This window comes from Corvus kubaryi, unplaced genomic scaffold (assembly GCF_017639235.1).
Source record: "Corvus kubaryi isolate FWS band 111438036 unplaced genomic scaffold, C.kubaryi_AGA036_p1.0 37398, whole genome shotgun sequence".
Classification (NCBI taxonomy): domain Eukaryota; kingdom Metazoa; phylum Chordata; class Aves; order Passeriformes; family Corvidae; genus Corvus; species Corvus kubaryi.
In genome coordinates, this window is record NW_024581137.1 from 18,859,659 (window position 1) to 18,879,846 (window position 20,188).

General features: G+C 38.1%; 1 protein-coding gene across 3 annotated transcripts in view; it reads right to left on the minus strand.

Annotated features, from left to right (window-relative positions):
- Positions 1-20,188, minus strand: part of RBMS3 (RNA binding motif single stranded interacting protein 3) — a 710,181-nt gene that overhangs the window by 488,760 nt on the left and 201,233 nt on the right. For all 3 annotated transcript variants that reach the window (XM_042042917.1, XM_042042918.1, XM_042042919.1), the window contains one exon: positions 5,267-5,440. In XM_042042917.1, the coding sequence (XP_041898851.1) occupies positions 5,267-5,440 (174 nt within the window). The remainder of the gene's footprint in view (positions 1-5,266; positions 5,441-20,188) is intronic.

Genomic DNA, 20,188 nt, shown 5'->3' on the forward strand with positions numbered 1-20,188 from the left:
CTCTACTCCACGAATCCACAATCCACTGTTCGTGACATTACAAAATGAATCAGGCAGGAGGCTCAAGTCAGATCAAAAAGTGACAGCTTTTGTTTAAACAGATATCTCGGAAATTAGTGATGACAGTATTATACTGCATAAGCATTTCACTCTTAGCACTGTCTCATTCTCTAAGAGAGGTGCGACAGAATTACTCACTGGAAAGATCTTAGTATTATAAAAAAACAAACCGAACTTGACTGCTGATCTGTTCTACTTATATTTCTAGAGAAATAAAGGTCTGTTTTGAATAGGACACCCATGCTACGTATTGAATACTTCCTGATTTTAAGGAAAGATGCTTCTTAAAACATTATGTCTGCATTAAAATGTATGGTCACATCATTTATGGTCTGTCTTATGAATTTGGTATACATCAGTAAATTGCTTCTATCAGTCTTATTTTGCTGTTATAGAACCAACTCTGAGTGGAGCATTACACTTACAAAAATGTGTTCCCTCATTAGGTTTACATTTCAGAGAAAAGGATGACATCAGAAAACTAGAGAGTGACAACCAACTCCATCCCTGCACTGAGAACCTTCCTACATTATTCTGCAAAGATTTTAGCCAAAAGCTTGATCTGTGTTATATATACATAAATATACATATACTTAAAACTAATAATTTAGCCATTATATATATGTATACATACAAATTGATAATTGTATCTTACATCCCCAGGTGGTCCCTAAACATTGTACTACCTAATCACATAAAAATGGGAGGTTTTCTAATTTTATAAACATATACAAAATAAGTTGTTAGAACAGTCAATCACTGGAGCTCACTACAGATGTTAATCCAATTTGTGTGGTAATGATCAGAACAGTCAGTTTACATAAAGCATTACAGCTGTGCAATGCTGCAGTCCAGCAGTTCTGTCATCAGCAATGAGGTTTACCTATCTGGAACTGGAAATTTTTCCGATAGACTCTGCATAGTCATGCTGACAGTGAGTAAGCCCTTCCATTAGAGTTGTCCACTGTGACAGCCTTGCTCCCTTTCTGCTTTTCTGTCCAAGGATTGTCAGTGGAAATGTGAAAAAGGAGCCACAGCTCCTTCTACTGGGTTTTAAGATTTCTAAGATTAAAGATTTGAGATCCTACTAGGGCTCGGAGAAGTGAGTGGAAGAATGCCAGTAGTGTCTCATAGCACTCTGCATCACATTTTTTTTTTAATTCTGCTTTTCACATTCCAACTAACAGCATAATTTCAGAAGCAATCACACATTTAAAGAAGCCGTAGAAAGAAGTCTGGGGACAGGCTGTTGGAATGGGGACTGCTAAGCAAACTGATTGTCTGATCCATATATGACATTGCAGCTGTAACATCTTGTAAACATTATGGGTAGAACTCCAAATAATAACTCTACAGATTTAACCAATCATGCTTTGAAGGCTGTCACTGATCTAGTGGAGCATGACCAAATCCTGTTAAGAGTGCAGAATAGATTCTAGCTGAACGTCTTACAGACACTGGGTTGGGTATCTAGATAAGGATTTCAAAGACATCGCACATGCTACAGAGATGTCTGCACATGGAGAAATTATTACATGCAACTAAATTCATCATCCTGTGGGCATACAACAAAGGTTTCAAACCCTGCAGGGTAACACACTCTGTAACAGTTCTTTCTGCTTCATCAGAGAGTATCACATGGCCAAATTCCTTCATAAGGACTGACTTTTACAGAGGTGAGCATGGCAGGTATCTGAGGCTGCTACATGAATATCCAAGAAAGGCGTAAGAGACTCCCTTACAATTTCAGCTGCAATAGTCCAAAGCTGACGAGATCTGTGTTTGTTTGCCCACTTTACATCTGTATTTCTTTAAAATGACAGCAGAGTCTAAGCAGTCATTTGTTAGAGTTAATTCAATGGACAAGATTTCTGAAGATCTGTGAAATTTTATCATCTTTCCAGCAAAATGCGGAGAAAGGGAAATGAAGTGAGTCTTTCAGACTTTTGAAAAAGCACAAGTATGAAGCTTGTGTAGATGTGAAAGTGCCCACAGGGCACTATCACTCAAAGGTTCCTATCTTGCCCAGCAGGGATAATCATAATTACTTTGTCTATTTTTTATCTTCCTGTCTGAAGAAAGTTCAAGAGAAAAGCATGTTACATGACTAGGTGCCTTCTCCTATTCTGAGCACTACCTGCTGTACTTTTCTGGCTGCAAGCCTCTGAATGTGAATGCCAGGGGAATTTTGAGCTCCTAATATCAAAAAATCATTTACTATGTAAGGACCATCTACCACATTATCATTTATATTAGTATACACAGATCCTGCAGGGTATCCTGCTTCCCAGTATAGCTAGAAATTAGCACCTTCTTGTTTGTTCAAAAACTGCACTGTACTGTTGACTGGGATGATATACAGTCTGTTTTTCCCTTAGATAACTCAAGAGCTGAAAAATTACCCTGTTTAAACAAACTTCCTGGTTTTTTCTTTCTTAGGGTGGAAAGACTGCTTTTAATCAATGATTGTAGCACTATGGAAGAGAGATGCCAAGTGTGCTCTCTGATAAAACAAAATAAAAACCCCACCTTTGGCTCCAACATATTTCTCAGGACCAGCCAGAGTCATAAGGGTCTCTCACCATTGCACTTTGTACAATATTTTTGCTTTCATTTAGATTAAAAAAAAAAAAAAGAATTAGAGAATTGATTTTTTTTTTTTTAGTTACATTTGGCCCAATTAAAATGAATCTTTTTTTGTCTCCTTCAGCTTTTCTCCAAACAGTAGAGAAATCCAAAGCTTTTCTCTTGGCACTGTCTCTGGGGACTAATATCTTTAAGTACTTCAAGGGCAGATCCAACTCCCTGACATTCGTCTGCCTTGAACTTGCAAAGCGCTTGTAAGTTTGTTAGCCTCCACAGTGTCAAGGAACTGCAATGATCTTTAGACATATTCCATGTGGGAGGTTTTGCAGAAACAGCTTCATACAGCTCTACAACCTACAACTTGTTCTGGTGAGCCTGTGTCAGATGAGGGCAAATAAAATCCTCTGAAATAAAGAAGATACCCAGTTGAGCATGTAATACTGGAAGATTCACGAATAAAGGAGCTCCCCTGTATCCAGCTTTTATTGTTGTCATTTGTCATAAAAAAGTTGGTTTAAGCCCAGATTAGACAAAAGCAGATTAGAAACAGCAACCAGACCAATTCTAACTTTATCATGTACAATGAAACAGATATTAAAGCAAATATGAAGGCATCATTTTTGTCTTGGAAACTTGAACTTCATTTGATGCTGCAGGAGCAAGGAGCTGAGATTGCTGGAGTGCCTTGCCCAGGCCCTGCTTATGGACTTACCCTCAGAGAATGCAGAAGTAGGGAAGGTATGGAAAAAGTGTGTGATCACAGTGGTAGGCAGCTAACCTGTTACAGCTTCTTACCACCAGCATAAGAAATTTGTCCAATCTCTGCTGATTAGCACTGTAACAGAGCTCCTCAGATGAACAGGAGCTAAGAAATGTGCAAAGTTTTGTAAACATTTGAACCCAGGGACATTGAGGGCAGGATTAATCAACCAATCTGCACGAAAGTTTGTACAATTCTGCAAATTCTAAAATCTCTACCTTCCAGTAATCAGATAAATCAACTTCCAGACTGATGTATCATTTCCAGAGACTACATATTAAGATGTTCAGTGAAAACAAATATTGTACAGATTGTATATGTACAATATACAGATATTGAATTACAATTGTAATGGAGCTACCCTCAACTTCAGTCTAAACAAAGGAAAGAGGAACTGTGGAAGCAGCTCGAAAAAGACTGAAATTTCAATTCAAATTTTAAGCTCTCCTCCAGGAAGTACAGCATTCTTCTCGTATGCTCTTTTGCTTAGCAGAGTCAAAGCTTGACTCACAGAGGGGGTAGTGTTTATTCTAAATGATCAAAGTTAAGGAGCAGTTTATGATTTGGATACCCACAGTTTAAGATAAATTAAGCTGTACAGGGACTCTTTTTGACCCATCATTCTAAAGGAAAATATCTGTGCCCTTCTAATGTCAAATACCTTTTATTTCTTCACAACAGTTTTTATCATTTTCAATGACACCATAATGGAAGTGAGCAAACAGAAGAATCCATAGAGATGTTTGATTTATTCTGAGAACTCACCACCTCAGAAAAGAGATAAGATTTTACAAATTTATTCCTCTCCTTTATTTCAATTACCATGCTAATGTTTGAGACAATTCCTAACCCAAACTTCTGGCCAGAAGTCTGTTGGCAGGTAAGATAGAAATATAAATCAAATCACAAAAAGCTTGCATGGCACAATTTCTATTCTGTACCAAAAGCTGCACTTTCCCATTTCCCTCCTGGAATTCACTATAGGATGGCAAAACTTCATTATGTACACACGGCAGGAGGTTAAGATGCTATGTCCTTTAAGGAGTTCTATAACCAAATGTCCAAAGCTAAGTTCAAGTCTAAACATTAAAACAACAAAGTGTGTAGTGGTGAAAAAAGGAAGATTGCTTACGCTAATGAGATCCTCCCCCATTAACTCTCTCAGGGTCTTTCAAAACCACAAACTACAAGAATGAAAGGGCTCTGCTATAAGCAGTCAACAATACCAATGTGACAAAACTCACCATCAGCCTGTAGTTGTGACCCTTTCACGACTGTCAAACTAAAACACACAACGACACTGAGTCACCCCTCCCCATTCTTTCTGGCCACCAGTTCATGCAATTACAGAAGACCAGTAGTCTTTGCTTAGCAACAAGATTGCGTGTTCACCACTGATCACATTAATGATAAAGTAGTGAGTCTAAACAAATCTAATGATGAGAAGAGATGCTCTCCTTCTCTGACTAATCCACACAAATTAAAATGTCTGACATAGAAAGAGTAATTCATTCATCTTACAGGCTCTCTAGAAACAGAAATGAGGCCATCTGTAATATTGCTTTTCCGACCTTTTCTCTGACACCAAAACCCAGACATATAACAATAATTTCATGCAAGGAGAAGGAATGCTAAATTTACAAAAATGTATGTATTTGTACTGAGCCATAAAACTTTCACATTTGCTCATTCTAATTTTTTTTTTAGAGTTAGGGTTAGCACATGTGAGCTGTTCTGACTGCCATGGGACATAAAGAGCACTGGAGAAGGGTGCTGAACCGTCAGCCCCTGAGTGCCTCCACCTCCCAGGGAATCACAGAGCTCATTTAGGTAACTGCAGAAAAGGTTTTCATTACTTACAGCAGGATGTCCAGCACAGTAGGTGTAGCTAGCATGAGACTGGTAGTGCAAGCTTGCTCTTGGAAAGGTGTATGTATTCCAAGCAGGTTGGCTGCTATTCCACTGGGAGCTAAAGCCAGGGCTCATGGTCACTCTCGATTTACTGTTTTGGTACGTTCTCACTGTGGAGCTGGACTATCAAAAAAGAAAGAAATGCAACGTAAAAATAGCTTTTAGGGTAGAATACAAATAATGCAGCTATAAATCATCATTGTGCAAACATATAATGCCATATGGTTTGGAACTAACTTGAATGTTTCCTGTAAGGAGCTGGGAAAAGCAAAAATGGATTCCACCAAAGTCATCAGTGAAAGAGCTATGTCACTGTAATGCCCAAAAGGAAGACTGATGGCTGTTAGATTTCAGGCTGGGATATAAATCAAATGGACAATTGATAAGTGATAGAAGTAAGGGGATGTTCTAAAAATGTGTAGAAGGTACAATCCCAAGATTAATCATAGAAACTTCCATATTTTTTTATTATATTGACGTTTATTGAACAACTGATCAGCTATGGCCATTTTACAGTAAACGGCAGTTTGGGGCCAATGTTTAGATGTATTTCTTCAAGATTTGAAATCCCATCTAGTGGCTAGCTAAGGCCAAGCCATCACAAAGCTGCATTTCACATATGCAAACTTCTAAGCACACTATGAAATCTCATGACAGGTTTTAATTACTCAGAAAAAAATTCCAAAATCTTGAATTTTTTTTTTTTTAATTCAATAATTTCATCTGAAAGTAACCTGGACTACAGATATGTAATTCACATGCATTCTTTCTGTCCTTCTCTCATTTTACTTTAATTCTAGCTTTCTGCTTCTAGTCCTTGTTTTATAAAAAATATGCCTAATAAACATCTGCACTGTTAGGGGTGGTTTATTAGGGCAGCAAAAAAAATCAATTTTCAAAGGAGTAAAAGATGCATAGGAGTGGATGCATTTTTAGCAGGTATTTAGGTTGGTCTTCAAAGACATGCAAATGTACTTTTTACTCCATATTCTGCTCTTCATTTGGGTTTTGCTTGCTTTCTTTTTATTGGCAAAGGTGTTCTAAATTTCCCATGCAAATTTACCCCAACTAATTGTAATTATTATAAAACTAAACCTGTTCTTTTCAGAGCATTAAATTTACAGTGACCTTGTTAATACAGTAAAAGCTCAAGAAATACAAACACAAATAATATTTCTTAGAAATGCTTAAAATGTCCCTGTTAGCAAATTGATGCTATCAATTTCAAAAGCTATACTCAAGAATGACACTTCATTTATTTTTACCCTCCTTTCAAAGACAACTTTTATACATCATACATGTAGCATTAACCAAATATCAATATGGGCCACCATCAAACAAGGTGTTTCACATGATCCAAGACCATCCTTACCCTGAAGTGCTTACAAGATAAATGAGAAGGTCAGGGAAAGGATAAAAGAGCAGAGTCTGGTGTAGAAGCATGGAAAACAGCTTCATAAACATGACTTTCAGTTTAATTTCAGTGCTTCAGCTCAGTTTCATCAGGAGAGAATTAGAGAAATGGAAGGAAAACAGGACAGAGAGAAAACATACAAAAAGGTTTCAAGGACATATTCTAGCTGTAAAAATATAGACCCTGTAGTCTTTCCTGTTTTTAATACTGTATTTACATGAGCTGGTTGCAGAAACCACAGGCCATGCTGGCATGGGCTGAACATGCCCGCTTTATTTCATTTAATTTTCAAAAGTTTAAGTACACAAAGTTTGCCTCACTTATCAATTGCTGTATAAACTTTAAGTTCAAGAAAAGGCCAACTGACTTCCTGCATGTGTTTATTTCCTGTGCCGCCGATTAGGAAGCCTGAAAAGAGCAGTTTCCGCTCACCAGCTCTCAATATCTCGACAGATTCGCCTCTTGCCCCCACCCCTGGGATTCCTGCGGTGTGATTTCTAAAGATTTAACTTACGACTAGCTGAACACAAAGCGTATGAATGAACACTAAAACCCACACTAAACTCTCATTACTCACTGTGTGTGACAAGTGGTTACTTTGTTCTTACAAAAGGCTTTAGGAGAAAAAATATATCTGCCCCTACAGTTAAAGGGGCTTATTTGAAATAAAACTTTTAGTATGAATTTAAATCATGACAAATCAAAGGAAAGTGGATATAGCTACAGCTAGGAAAAAGAAAACCAACAAAAAAAACCAGAGGAGTTTCAATGTGGGTTTTTTTCTTTTTTTTTTTTTTTTCCCCTTTTACCCTCTTTCCCCAAGGAGCAGAAACTGCATTGTCTTTCCTTTGACATATTACTTATCTTTCAGATCACTCCTCAAAGACAAATCTTTCTTTCTGGGCCCTGGAAGACTTGCTTCTACATAAGAGATGAAGGCTAAGTTTTGTTTCGGCCAGATCAAGTAGGTTTTTAGCCATAATGTACTTCTCTGTGTACATCTCTCCCCTTTATAAACATCAGATATTTAAGTGTGGCTGCATATTAATTTCTCTTAAGAAGTTGATCCCGCATCAAATATTCTGTGAACATTGAGCTATTCTATCCTAATAATAACTTTGCTTCTTCCTATTATTTCCGATGGGTTTTCATTGTATGGACCAGTGGAAGGTATCTGTGGCTGATGGGATGTAAAGGTGCATTGTCAGCTGTGATAATTGTTAACTGATTATTTTCACAAGGGCAGCGAGCTCCACTACAGTAAGGAGAGATGTGCCACTGGCATTACACGGACATGCACAATACCTGTTCCCTTATTAGAGAACAGGAGCAAAAATGAGCCTGTTTTTTAAACAGCCTGCCTCAGTGGCTGGACAGCCTTCTGTTGCCTGGGTTTTGTCTGTGCCCCACAAAAAATGCCCTTCCGGATCTGTCGCCATGCTGGAGGCACAGTTCAGCCCCAGTGCTAAATCCAGGCACAGCGTTGAGCCTCTCTGCCCTGTTTCTACTCCTCCATCCAGCTCATAGCTCACCTGGGGTGCATTAGGAACAGTGAGGCATTCAGAGCACCAAGGATGCTCAGGGGGCACTACCCATGCAAGTCACTCAGGATACAGAGGCAACAAGTGAGACCCCACAGACCCCTCTCCCCCTTGGGGTGGCCGGGAGCCATGGGAGAGGTAGGTCCCTGAGAGGAGAGCCCTCTGCTCTGAATGGCTTTGGTCAGGGACTACCATGTTTGATAGCATCAAAAAAGCTGCTCTCTTTCTGCTGGATTACTTCCAGAAAAAAACCACCCAAAACACATAGCGAAACAAAACCAAAGTCAGCAGAGACACTCACAGGATAATCGGTTTTGAAATCTTGAAGAAATCCAGGTTCTCCACCAGAAAATAGAGGTCTCTGCACCACCAGCCACAAAGTCCCAGGACAGCCTGGTCCCCTCAGGTGGTTGGAAGGCAAGGATGTGAGATCAGGGACTCCAAAAGTTGATGGTTTGAATTCAAGGCATTTTCTGATTAGCAAAATGCTGCCTATCTCTGCAGCCTTCTCAGCATAGCCCAGAGGCAGCTGTGGGAAAGAGACCCTGGACCAACTGGGAAATCTGGGAGGGGACAATGTTGTCCTGGGGCAGGTGCCCAGGTGCTGGCAGTGCAGGGCAGGCCCTGCAAGGTGAGGCTGGAGCTGTACCCCGTCATACACAGCAGGCCCCGGCCAGCTCCCAGCCACCTGCCCACCTCACAGCTGAGCCCTGCAGCCACGGCGGCGCTGCCTCTGGGAACATGGATTTCGAAAAGAGCAAAACGCTGCCTGGGAGTGAGGGAAGAAGTAAGAAACATGCCTGCAAGGACCCGTGGGAGCAGGAGGAGGGTGAGGAGGCTCTCAGCCCCTGGAGAGCCCACCTGGAGCAAGTGTGGGACAGGATCTATGAGAAACCCACGCTGGAGCAGGTGGAGATGTCTTGAAGGAACTGTGGCCCACACCTACACTAGAGCAGAGGATGAGTGTGAGGAGCAGAAGAGAGGAGCTGCCCATCTCCCACACCAGGAAAGAGAGAGCATCCAATCTCCCTGTGCCAGCAGGGGTGGGAAGCAGGCTCAGGCTCAGGCTGAGGAACAGAAGGGTGAAACTGAGCTTTAGAAAAAGGCAGGGGGAAGAAGGGGTGGGTATTGTAATAATTTCCCCTTTCTTCTCACTATCCAAACTTATTTTAACTGGTAATAAATCATTTTTCCCATGCTGAGTCTGATTTTGCCTGTGAAGGTAATTGCTAAATGATCACCCTGTCTTTTATCTTGACGCACAAGCTTTTCAACCTTATTTCCCACCCCTGTTTTGTTGAGGAAGGGGAGTAAAAGAGCCTCTGGGTGGGTGTCTGGCAGCCAGCAAAGATAAACTCACCAAAAACTGGCAGGTCTAGTGGCACACGAGCTTTTACTCAGGATTTAGAAGTGTGTCTCTTTCTCCTTAACTATTGATTCCATCAAGAAAAGGAATCACCTCTCCCCATAATCTCAATGTCTTATTTATAGCTCTTAGGTTGTTAATGGCAGGCCACCACTGCCACTTCTGGGACAACCCAGTCACCTTTTCTCAGAAAACTTCTGCAGGAAATTATGAGATTAAAACAAACAGACAAAAACCATCACCAAAACCAAACCAAAAAAACCCCAAAAAAACTTTTGCCCTCCTTGCCATATATGTCTTGTCAGAAACAAGAAATATTCTAAAACAAGGGGAGAATTTTCTTTTCCTTGAATAAGTCTGTCTAGTACCTTTATACCCAAAAGGCCTAATGCAATATAAAATTAAGATCAGTAAAATTTAAATGTCTAAGCATATTTTAAAGTATAACCTTTTTTTTCCTGTGCCTTAACTTCTCTGGTTTACAAGTATGGACAATCTTACTTTAAAACTTTTAGAGTAACCTTTTCCTTATGTTTGTAAAAGTTTTGAACATTTTTGGACATAAGCATGAGTGAAGTGCAAAGTGCTATTAGTATTATTAGTATTTCTTGAGCTTAACTGCTTTTGGTTCTTAGTTCTTGTAATAGCTGATGTGTGAAGTCTAACAGTGGAAAAAATAGAACACAGTATTTATGGAACACTTTTTATCATCAGAGCACTGTGTACATTTTAAATGGTGGCAATATTTTTGCCTGGTGCAACATTTCTAACTTTTAAAGAAGTTTATAGTGGGTGTAAGAACTAGCAGCCACTCCTTTCTATTCATATGTGAATAAAGCGCACCGTTTGACTAGGACATTAAGCAAAATTGATAGTTCTGACATAGCCTTAGTCTTCATGTCGTTCACACCCATGCCCTCCACTCTTTTGCATTAGTGTCACCATACAGTAAACTAACAGGAAAACCATGTGCTAACTTCTGAAATTCTACATCACATCAAATGCAAGATTTACTACATCTATCAGACACCTTTCTGCCGAGCATTCCAACATGCTATGATTATTATTGGCTTTGGCACTCCAAAAGAAGGCAGAGGCTCAGACATTCTCCACATTACCTCTTGACTAACATTGAAAAAAACCAAAACCAACAGGTAAGTGGGACTAAAGAGGTGCAAACATCGGAATTCAGGCTCCCACTACCTTTTGAAAGCAACTTCACAGAGCTATGATGCCATTTTCTTAGCCCCCACAATTTGAGCTGGTTTCAGTCCCCTTGACTTAGATTATAGAATGGTTCTGTCTTCAGCTGCATCTTCTGGGCTTTTTTTTCTGAAAGGAATTGTGATTGAAAGGGTATCCACCCTCTTTCCCTAACCCTTCAAGGGATTTGACATCCCTTATTTTGGATGCTAAAAAGATTACAGGAGATGGGAAAAGCCAAGGAGAGAAACTGCCATTCTGGAGATACTGCTTTCAGAAACTCTGTATGCCTGTATTTGGATCAGACCATGATGCAAAGCACAGTCCGATGCTCTTAAAAGTTTGGATGCTTTACAAAATACTACTGTTCCCATAGAAATCAAAGGTTTCCTATAACCTGTAAAAGTAAGAAATGAAAATAACTTCCTTGGAACATTATTGCATGAGCTAAAATGTTGGGGTTTTTTTTAATGCTCAGAGAAAATATGAAACTGGCAAACCAAATCTGAAGCTAGTTCATCACAAAATCCACCTGAGAGACCTTAAAGATTTGGGAAATCGAAGAGTGAAGGTGTTTTTTTTCTTTTGGGGTTGTTACAAAAACTAAACACGAAAGATATTGCAGATTGTTTTGGGGTTTTTTTAATAGCAGAAAAGAGGAACTTCGTGCTGCTACTTTTCCCAATATAATCATTCACTATAGCTTGCAAATCTTGTACAGTCTAGGACGAGATTTCATCTGTTTTAGTAAGAAATGAGTTTTTAATATTTGGGCCATTGCAGATTTCAAGTTTATCAAGTCTGTCTCATAACCTTTAAGAAAAAACTTCAGAGACATGACCAAATTTGAGAGAAACATTGTTTTTCCAGACATGGAATTGAAACTCAATATGCTCTACCTGGAAAAACAGGATCAACTGAGAGAAACTGCATTCCACTGAAACCACAGAGAAATGATGAGGCTGTATTTCATACCTCAGCATACATGTAAGGTTACAGCTCACCCAGTGGATCCAAGAGCACTGAGAGCTTGCCCACATCATGCCAAAACTCAGGGTGTGCAGCCCACGTGCCCCCTCCCAGTAAGTGAGAGAGGAATGCTCTCCATGGGATAGCCTTGCTTGGCAGGCAGGCTCCCTGCCAGCCAGGTGAAGGGGACCCAGGTCTGCACGGCTTGAATACTTACAGCTGGGGCCCAGTACAAACACTAAGTTGAGAGTCTTTTTAGGACAGGTCTCAAATAACTCAAGGAATGTATTCCAGAAAAAGAATTTGCCGTTCATTATTTTCCCCCAGAGTTATTATGCCTTGAAAACAAAATATATATGGCTTTCACACTTTCTGGTTAGAATTGCTGCCATTTCCAGTGACAACACTGTAATTCATGTTGTACTTTTAACTGTTACTTGAATCCCAAGAGCATTTTTTTCCTGGGCAAAATATGAAACATTGCTCTTGTAGTTACAAGAGGGTGAGCAGAGGAGCTGAATAAATGCCTTCACAGCTTGAGGAAGAGGCCATGAATAGGCTGGTTTTCTGGCTCTTATCATCTACACCATGGGCAAAGAATGAGTAATAAGAGATAGACCAGGGGTAACCCATATTAAAGCCTTAAAACCTCTTGGCAACCTGTGTGGGACACACAAAAAAATTTATTGTTACCTGGTGGTTCTCTAAGCAAGAGACCACTAGGTTTCAGTCAACTTCTGCACACACACCCCTCTCCAAAAGCACTACCACCAGCAGTTCTCAGCAGGCAATGTCAGTGTAAAGGCCAAGTAAAAGTCTCAAGAAATGCTTCCGTACTTCAAACTAATTTCTCCAGAATAAGGAAAGGAATTTTGCCTGCATAAGAGACAACTGTAATGGATTTTTTACCTGCGTAGTACCCAGCCATAGGGAATGGAGACATTCATGCTTCTGGACCACTCATTTGTATGTCTTCCTTCCACAGAAAGGAAGATGAAAGGAGACTCTTCAAAGCATATTTTTTTGTATTTGTTTATCTTTGTTACATTCTTTGTAAAAAGTAAACTGGGATTAAAATGTATTTTTGCTAGATGGGATTCTTTTTGGTCTAGTTTAAACCTTGCATTTACTTTTAAACACAGTGAATATCTTGACTCCAAGTAAGGCCATGTCAAAGTTTCTTCGGTTCAGAACATTATTTAGTCAATCTATTGTGATAAATTTAAATCATAACCACCTCAGAAGGACACTGAATATGACCTTGTAATGGTAGGTCATTAAGTAATTATTTTCTGAAAATAAATCACACTGGCATCTGTTAAATTTACTCCAGCCTTTTTTAAAACAACAAGGTTACAATTTGAAGTAGTGAAGCATTATGTTAACCCAAGAGGAGCATGAACTGAGTGTTTCTAGTAAACTCCAGTAAGATAGCACTGGCTAAGACCCTTTCACAGATGACCTGCACACTTATGGTTTCTAAAGGAGTCACCCACATAAAATAAACCACTCAATGCAATACTCCTACGAATGCATATACAGCCCATCTGTACAGAGTGACTGGAGAAAAGGATGTTCTTCCACTAGCAGCTGTTAAGCACGTAAGTCACAGAGGCAAAGGATTTGTTCTAGATCAGAAAGTCTAATGGTGAACACTATTATTAAGGAAATTTGTTGATTACATATAAAACATATCACTGCCAGATCTCCAGAGCAGTGGTTTTACAAGGTCTGAGAATCCTTCTCTCATATGTGCCTCTTGCCAATCTTGAAGGAATTTTCTGCAAAATATGCAGCAGTATTTGGGATTTATAGCATTCCCTCGGTAAACCAGAGAACAAAGCGGGGTACTGCAAAAATTGAAAAAAAATATTTATTGTTATAAATGTATTTCCTTAGGATCACATTCCCAAGTACACAGGGCTCTTCTATCAATTTTGCTGTAAGCCAACAAAACACTTATACCTACATTTTATTTTTCTGTGTAACACTAACTGCAACACAAGTTCAGGAGCTTTACAGATTAAGGACTGATTTTAGCATTTACCTATGTGCCAAGTTGGGACTTTTTACAGACAGCTAACATCTTTTGTGAAACTCATTATTTTTTGATAGCTTGGGGAGAAAAATAATTATTTCATTAACACTTGAATTCCTTCCCCTTTTACAGTACCCAAAGGTATTTTTCACTATGTTCTGCAGGATCTTAAAGTTCTTTCTGATGTATCTGTTTACTACATGTATATCGAATTACTCCCTGAACAATAAATCAACCACTGTCTTGGATACAAAATTATTTTCTTCACACTAGATCTGCAATATAGAACTTTTTTTAGACAATACCAAGAGTAACAGCTGGCTGACAACTCAAGCAGATCTTAAACATTAACCAGTGAATGCCATCCAGACTCAGATACCAGGGAAGAGGGATGCTTATGAACAACTGAAAAACGTCCGTGGCACAACATCACTTCTACAATTCTACCGAATGATAAAAAGTCAAATTTCTTTCCTTGGCTGCAGTAAGGCAAGTGTTGATTCCAGCATCACATGCATATTACAAACCTTCATGTACACACCATGCTTACTTTACTGAACGCAGAGCAGTTATGAAACACATTTGGCCACTGGGAAGAATTCTATAAATTCCACAAAACTAACCAATGTACCACTCTTCAGCTAACTCCTGTAGACGGGCTTGCATGCTTTTGTAAACCTCACCGTGGGATTAGGACATTTATCAAAGCTATGATTTCTTTCCTGCAATGTTATATCTATTGTATACCAAGAGTTCTGCAGGTGCATGATTTATCCATCCTGTCATTAGCTACAATACCCGACAAACAGTTTTTATTTTCTGCTGGAGAAACAAATACTCCTCCCATAAATTGTTTTACTGCTGATTGGTGAACAGGCTCCTGCTCCCTTGACAATAAAACAGCTTGCTTTCTCTGACCATGGAGTTATAATTTCCAGCACAACAATCTGAAGCTCAAAACCATTTCTTATTGAATTAAGTAATATAGGGAAAATTATAGCTCACTTTTCAATATCACGGCTGAACTCTCATTATCTGTTAAGCACCAACACGTTTGATCACTTGACAGACATTACAGACAACATAGCCCCAAAGATCCAACAAAGCGAACGCAGGAGGATGAAGCAAAAGGCAGATAAATAGAACAGACAAAATCATCTTTTTAAATTGAGATGAATACCTAATATGAATTTTGCTACTGGAATCATGATTTGCCAAAGGTTACCGTTGGGCTGAAAATGCTCAATGAACATTTTAAAAAACAAGGAGCAAACTGGACAGCCAGGAAATCAAGGAATAAAAAGCTATTTCTTACTCTGTGAAATCATACTCAGACAGGCCTTTCACTCAAATTAATTATTCATAGAACCACATATATTGCATATGACATACTTGAATGTGAAAAGGCTAATATCCTCTGTCTTTTCCAGTATTCAGCCAATCCATTAGAAATACAATAGTCAGTCTAACAATTCCATGACTTCAGTAGGATGGATGAAAAATAAAGAGAAAGCAGAATGAACTACAAAGAGAAAAAGAAAATAAGAAGACATTTTCAAGACCAGCTCTCAGGGTACTCCAAATCAATTTCAACTGCCTCAGATATCTGTTGAGTGTCAAATACAGAACAGAGAAACACGCACGTAGGGCTACAGAGTTGTCTAGAAAAGCTGCTTTTTCTTCCCTTAAGCTTTGGGCATTCATGCTGGAGAAGAGAGAGATGATTAACTTATTAAAAGGGATGAGCAAATTATAACAAGGAAGTTGACTATAAGCTATATGAATTCAGTGTAGCGAAGACTGGTTTTCCAGGATGCATCAATACAAGGTTACAGATTTCATTAAAAAGTAAGTAAAATGACATTAAAATTCCCAAAATAAAAGACAATAGGAATACCTAAGCGATAATATGCTAAGGCACCAGAGCTTGAGAGATTTCCTTAGTTTTGCTTTTATTCCCCTAGGAAAAAAAAAAAAAAAAAAGAAAGCAATGGAAGGCTATTAAAAGCCAAATGATTCTGCAGATTATTAACAATCCTGTAGTCTAAGCTAGTATGAAGGAGACACAGGCATCAACAAACAAACAAAAATACTATTAAGTTAATGAAACACTTAGTGAATCTCAACTGAAGGAATCGAGCAGCATGAGGCACATATGAGGCACACATGCTGAATGTCTGACCATGCAAAGCTTCTCTGGCTTTGGTCAGCACAGCATTCGAAACAATGGGACTACTCATGACCTCATAGTAAACCGTGGGTATAAGCAAACAGAACCCTGACAAAGCTTTGTCAAAACTACTTTTTGAGTTAAACACAGTTCTCTTGTGCGTCACCGTCTACTGTATGTAAAGATAATATCAGCAAAATGTTTCTAAATATATTAATACACTCTTACTATCAAGTATCAATGTGAGTGCAAACAAGCAACCTCCCCATAATAGTACTTTTCTTTCAAACTATAAACCACTCCTTTTATTCTTAGCAGCTAAAGATCATGAATTTTATGGGCTGACTTGCATTTTGGCCAAGCCACAAATGTTTCAGACTGGCATTTTATACTCTATGAATTGATAAACCAAAATAACAACAACAAAACACCAATTACTTACATTTTAGAAAGGTTACTACAGTAAGAAAAGCTCAGGCAGGTCTGCAAATAGCTTCAGTTTTCTTCAAATTACACTGCTGAGAAAAAATAAGCCCAACACACTGCACTATCACACATTGAGGGGCTCTAAGTGGAAAGCAGAGATCTTTTGAATCCTGTTGGAGGGTGCTCAAATAAGAGAAGTCATTGAGCCTCAAGAGAGGAAATCCAGCTGAAGCTCCTCAGAGCCTGGCATGTGGAGCTGTACTTCTTCACTTAAGAAACACTGACAGCTAGGGGAATAACTCAGTGCAACTCAGCCTAAGGGATTTTTTTTTTTCCCTAGTGCCCAATGGGATGAAGAAGATTCAGATCCTTCCTATTGAACTTAAACATCATGAACTTGATAGGCAAAGAGGGGGACAGAAACCTCTGCTTTTGTGTTTCTTCCTGCTGTAGCCAGAGCCCCCTTTCATATCCCCAAATGTTTGTTAAAATGTTAAAATCCAGATTTTAAAATATAAGTACATCAGTCATGTCCAGGCTGCAAGAACCAGATGAGAAATGAAGAACAGAGACTGAGGACAAGAGAGAAGATGACCAGAAACCACAGCAGAAGGCTCTGAGGATAAACAGATACTACCCTGTCACATTGTTCCCAGTTGGTTTAAAACCTCTGCTCCTCAAGTCCAAGCCTTTCTAGAGCTGATAACTGTATTTCCAAAGCCTGAGGATGGGTAGAATTTCTTACCACTCAGCAAGGACACTTCTCTAAAAATGCTAGAGAACGAACAGAAAGTTAATACCCTAGAAATTCCTTTAAAAGGAATATTTTGAATGTCATGTTGCTATGTCAGTAGATGGTCTCTCCAGCTCTGTACTTAGAATATACATTTCAGGAAAATTTCCCATATAGTATATTCAGTCATACCTTGTGTTTCCTGACATGTATGGGTGTCATAACCTTATAGCAGAAACAGGAAAAAACAGTAATAATAACAAGATTTGTACAGAAGCTTAAAACATTAGTTACCCTATTCTACCCGCACAGTTCAGAGTGACTCATGGGAATATTTTTAAAGATTACCAAGAGATATTTTTGGAGATACATTATTTGTTCAGTTTAAAATATATTTTAAAAATTCCAATCACCTATAAGTAGCTTCATGATTATTTAAGTGCAACTTTCAGTATCTAGTGAACTAAGAGGGTGAGTTAATGGGCATAGATGTAAAAGAAAGGAATCTCATCTACTATATCTGGAATAAAAAGATGGTTTTTCACCTAAAGAGGAAAACTATTATTTGGAAGATCAAAAATCACTATTACCTCTAAATCAGGCTTTTGGTCAATTTCCAGGTATATAAGGAGTATGAAAGCTTGTATGATTGGGAACAAACACAACAGAAGACACAGAAAGGCCTCTAGTAATTCATATACATATATGTAAGTATAATTAAGTGGAATAAAGAACAATACAGGCAGAACAACACTGAGGATGTTTCCAATTTTGTTTAAATCTAAAAGCAGACTAATTTTTTAAGGACACTAAATGCAGGACCGTGAATTAGATGGATTTAAGAAAGCTAAAGTCATACAAAAGCAAAGATGAGGAAAGTAAATTTGAGGAGCTGAATCAAAATAATAGAGCTTTGCTTAATCTCGTTCATCTATGTATATTTACATTTATACATCTGTGTCGATGTTACATAAGGGGAAAATGTTGAGATTAAAAACACCTTGTTACAACTTTTTGGACATTATTTTTAAATTATATATTTTAAAACACCTAGAAACATTTATTTAGGAAGAAAGGGTAATTTTCTTCTTTCTATAACTGCTTCTAAGATTTTATGTAATGTGAATGCAGAAAGAGACAGAAAAAAAGAAAACATTATGGTCTACAGTTTAAATATTGAAGAAAAACTGTATTGCTTATTCTAAAATCCAAATACATTTATGTCCCTATCTCCTGAGATTTTTAGAAATATCTGCTCTAGACCGTCATTATACCCAAACTGTTTGCAGATATTGCTGCACAATAGAACATTGAGATGTCAGCTGTTGAAGTATTTGATGGTGTTGTGAACCTGTTAACAAAATAAAAATTACTATATGGACATGGAATAGATGCTAGTGACACCATGATTTGAGGTTACCCACCTTTTTTACAGCTCTCTTTTACTTAGGCAGTGATACAGAAAAATGCATATTTTCTACATTGACTTTCCTAATAAGAATTGTTAACTTAGATCAAATTGATAGAACATACATAGGGGGGATTTTTTGCTGCTGCTTAAAATTCTGATTTGAGTCAGAAACATTGTAATTCATTACAAACTCTCTAGAGAAAAAATTAATTAATGCAAAACAATTTTATTAGTTTATGAAAAACCATTTTTAGTTGAAAAAATTATTTTTAAGAAGCAGAACATTTTACTCTAAAAAAATAAATATTTTCTTGTATCCTCAAATTCAAAAAAAAAATACACAGGCATATAGGTGCTATAAAAACAATTGAATTCAGATATGGTAAGATAAATTTTAAGAAATTATTTGATTTCATGGATCACATCTAGCTGATCAAAGAATAACAAACTTGCTAGATGAAGCAGAAGATATAGTGTTTATCTGTCTCTTTAGCATCAGTCATATGGTTTGACAAGATTTTGATAACCACTCATCTGCAAAAATTTGATAACTTTAGGAAGTGTCAGTCAGGCCTTGGATGTCAGTTTTGTTCTGGATGCCAAGGTCCCAGTGCACCAAGAACCGTAAGCATATGCACAGCTGTAAGCACAGGAAGCAGTCTACAGGAGCTCAGAGGATTTGTTACGGTACTAGAATCATAGAAAAGATTTTCATTTGAAAGACTTAAATATCTAATGGAATTGATCCTGTGCTGAAGATAAAAACTTTATTTCTTTGCAAGAACAAAAAGATGGAGGCTTAGATAGGAAATGGGGGACTTTGTTGTTTATTTTAAAAGTATATAAATCTTCATGATGCAGGCTATACAAGAAGGCTAGAAAGATTAATACTCTCTGGGCAGGATATTCTACTCTTATTATGCACAGTATATCTTGCACCTTGTTCTGAAGCATTTAGCAATGGCTCATGGAACAAGAGATGTTTAATGGTCTGATAGGGCCTTGCTGCATCGATCACTGTGATACAGCAATCAAAAGCAGAGGGTGCATATGGCCCCGTTTGATCTCTACAACAGAATTCCGCTATGCTAATCTCTAAAACATAGCATCAGATTATGCATTTCCCTCCTTGTGCTTTTCCTTACTTAAAAATAAATAAATCAATCAATACCACTATGATGCAAAATTTCTGAACTTAAGGAAAGTCAATAGTGTTTGTTGGTGCTTGGAAGAATGCTACCTCTGTGGTAACAGGGTTGCAAATTGCAAGGAGCCCTATTGACCTCCTTCTTTTTATAAACTAATTTTTGGAAAAAAACACACACATTCATTATGTCTCTTACTTCCTGGATGAAATATTGGTACAGCTGAGGTCTGGAAACAGAAGACTCAACAACAGGAACAAATGACTGAAATATTTCACTGTCTTGCTTCTTCCTCCAGTATTCTTCCTACCTCTATTTACTTTCTATTAGGGCTAATTTTTTCAAAAGGTGAGTCATCCACTGTACCTTTTTAAAAAAACCCCACATTTTTGAATGAAAAAAGATGATAGAACAGAAATAATTGGTTGTATAATCTATACTTAAACACTTACATT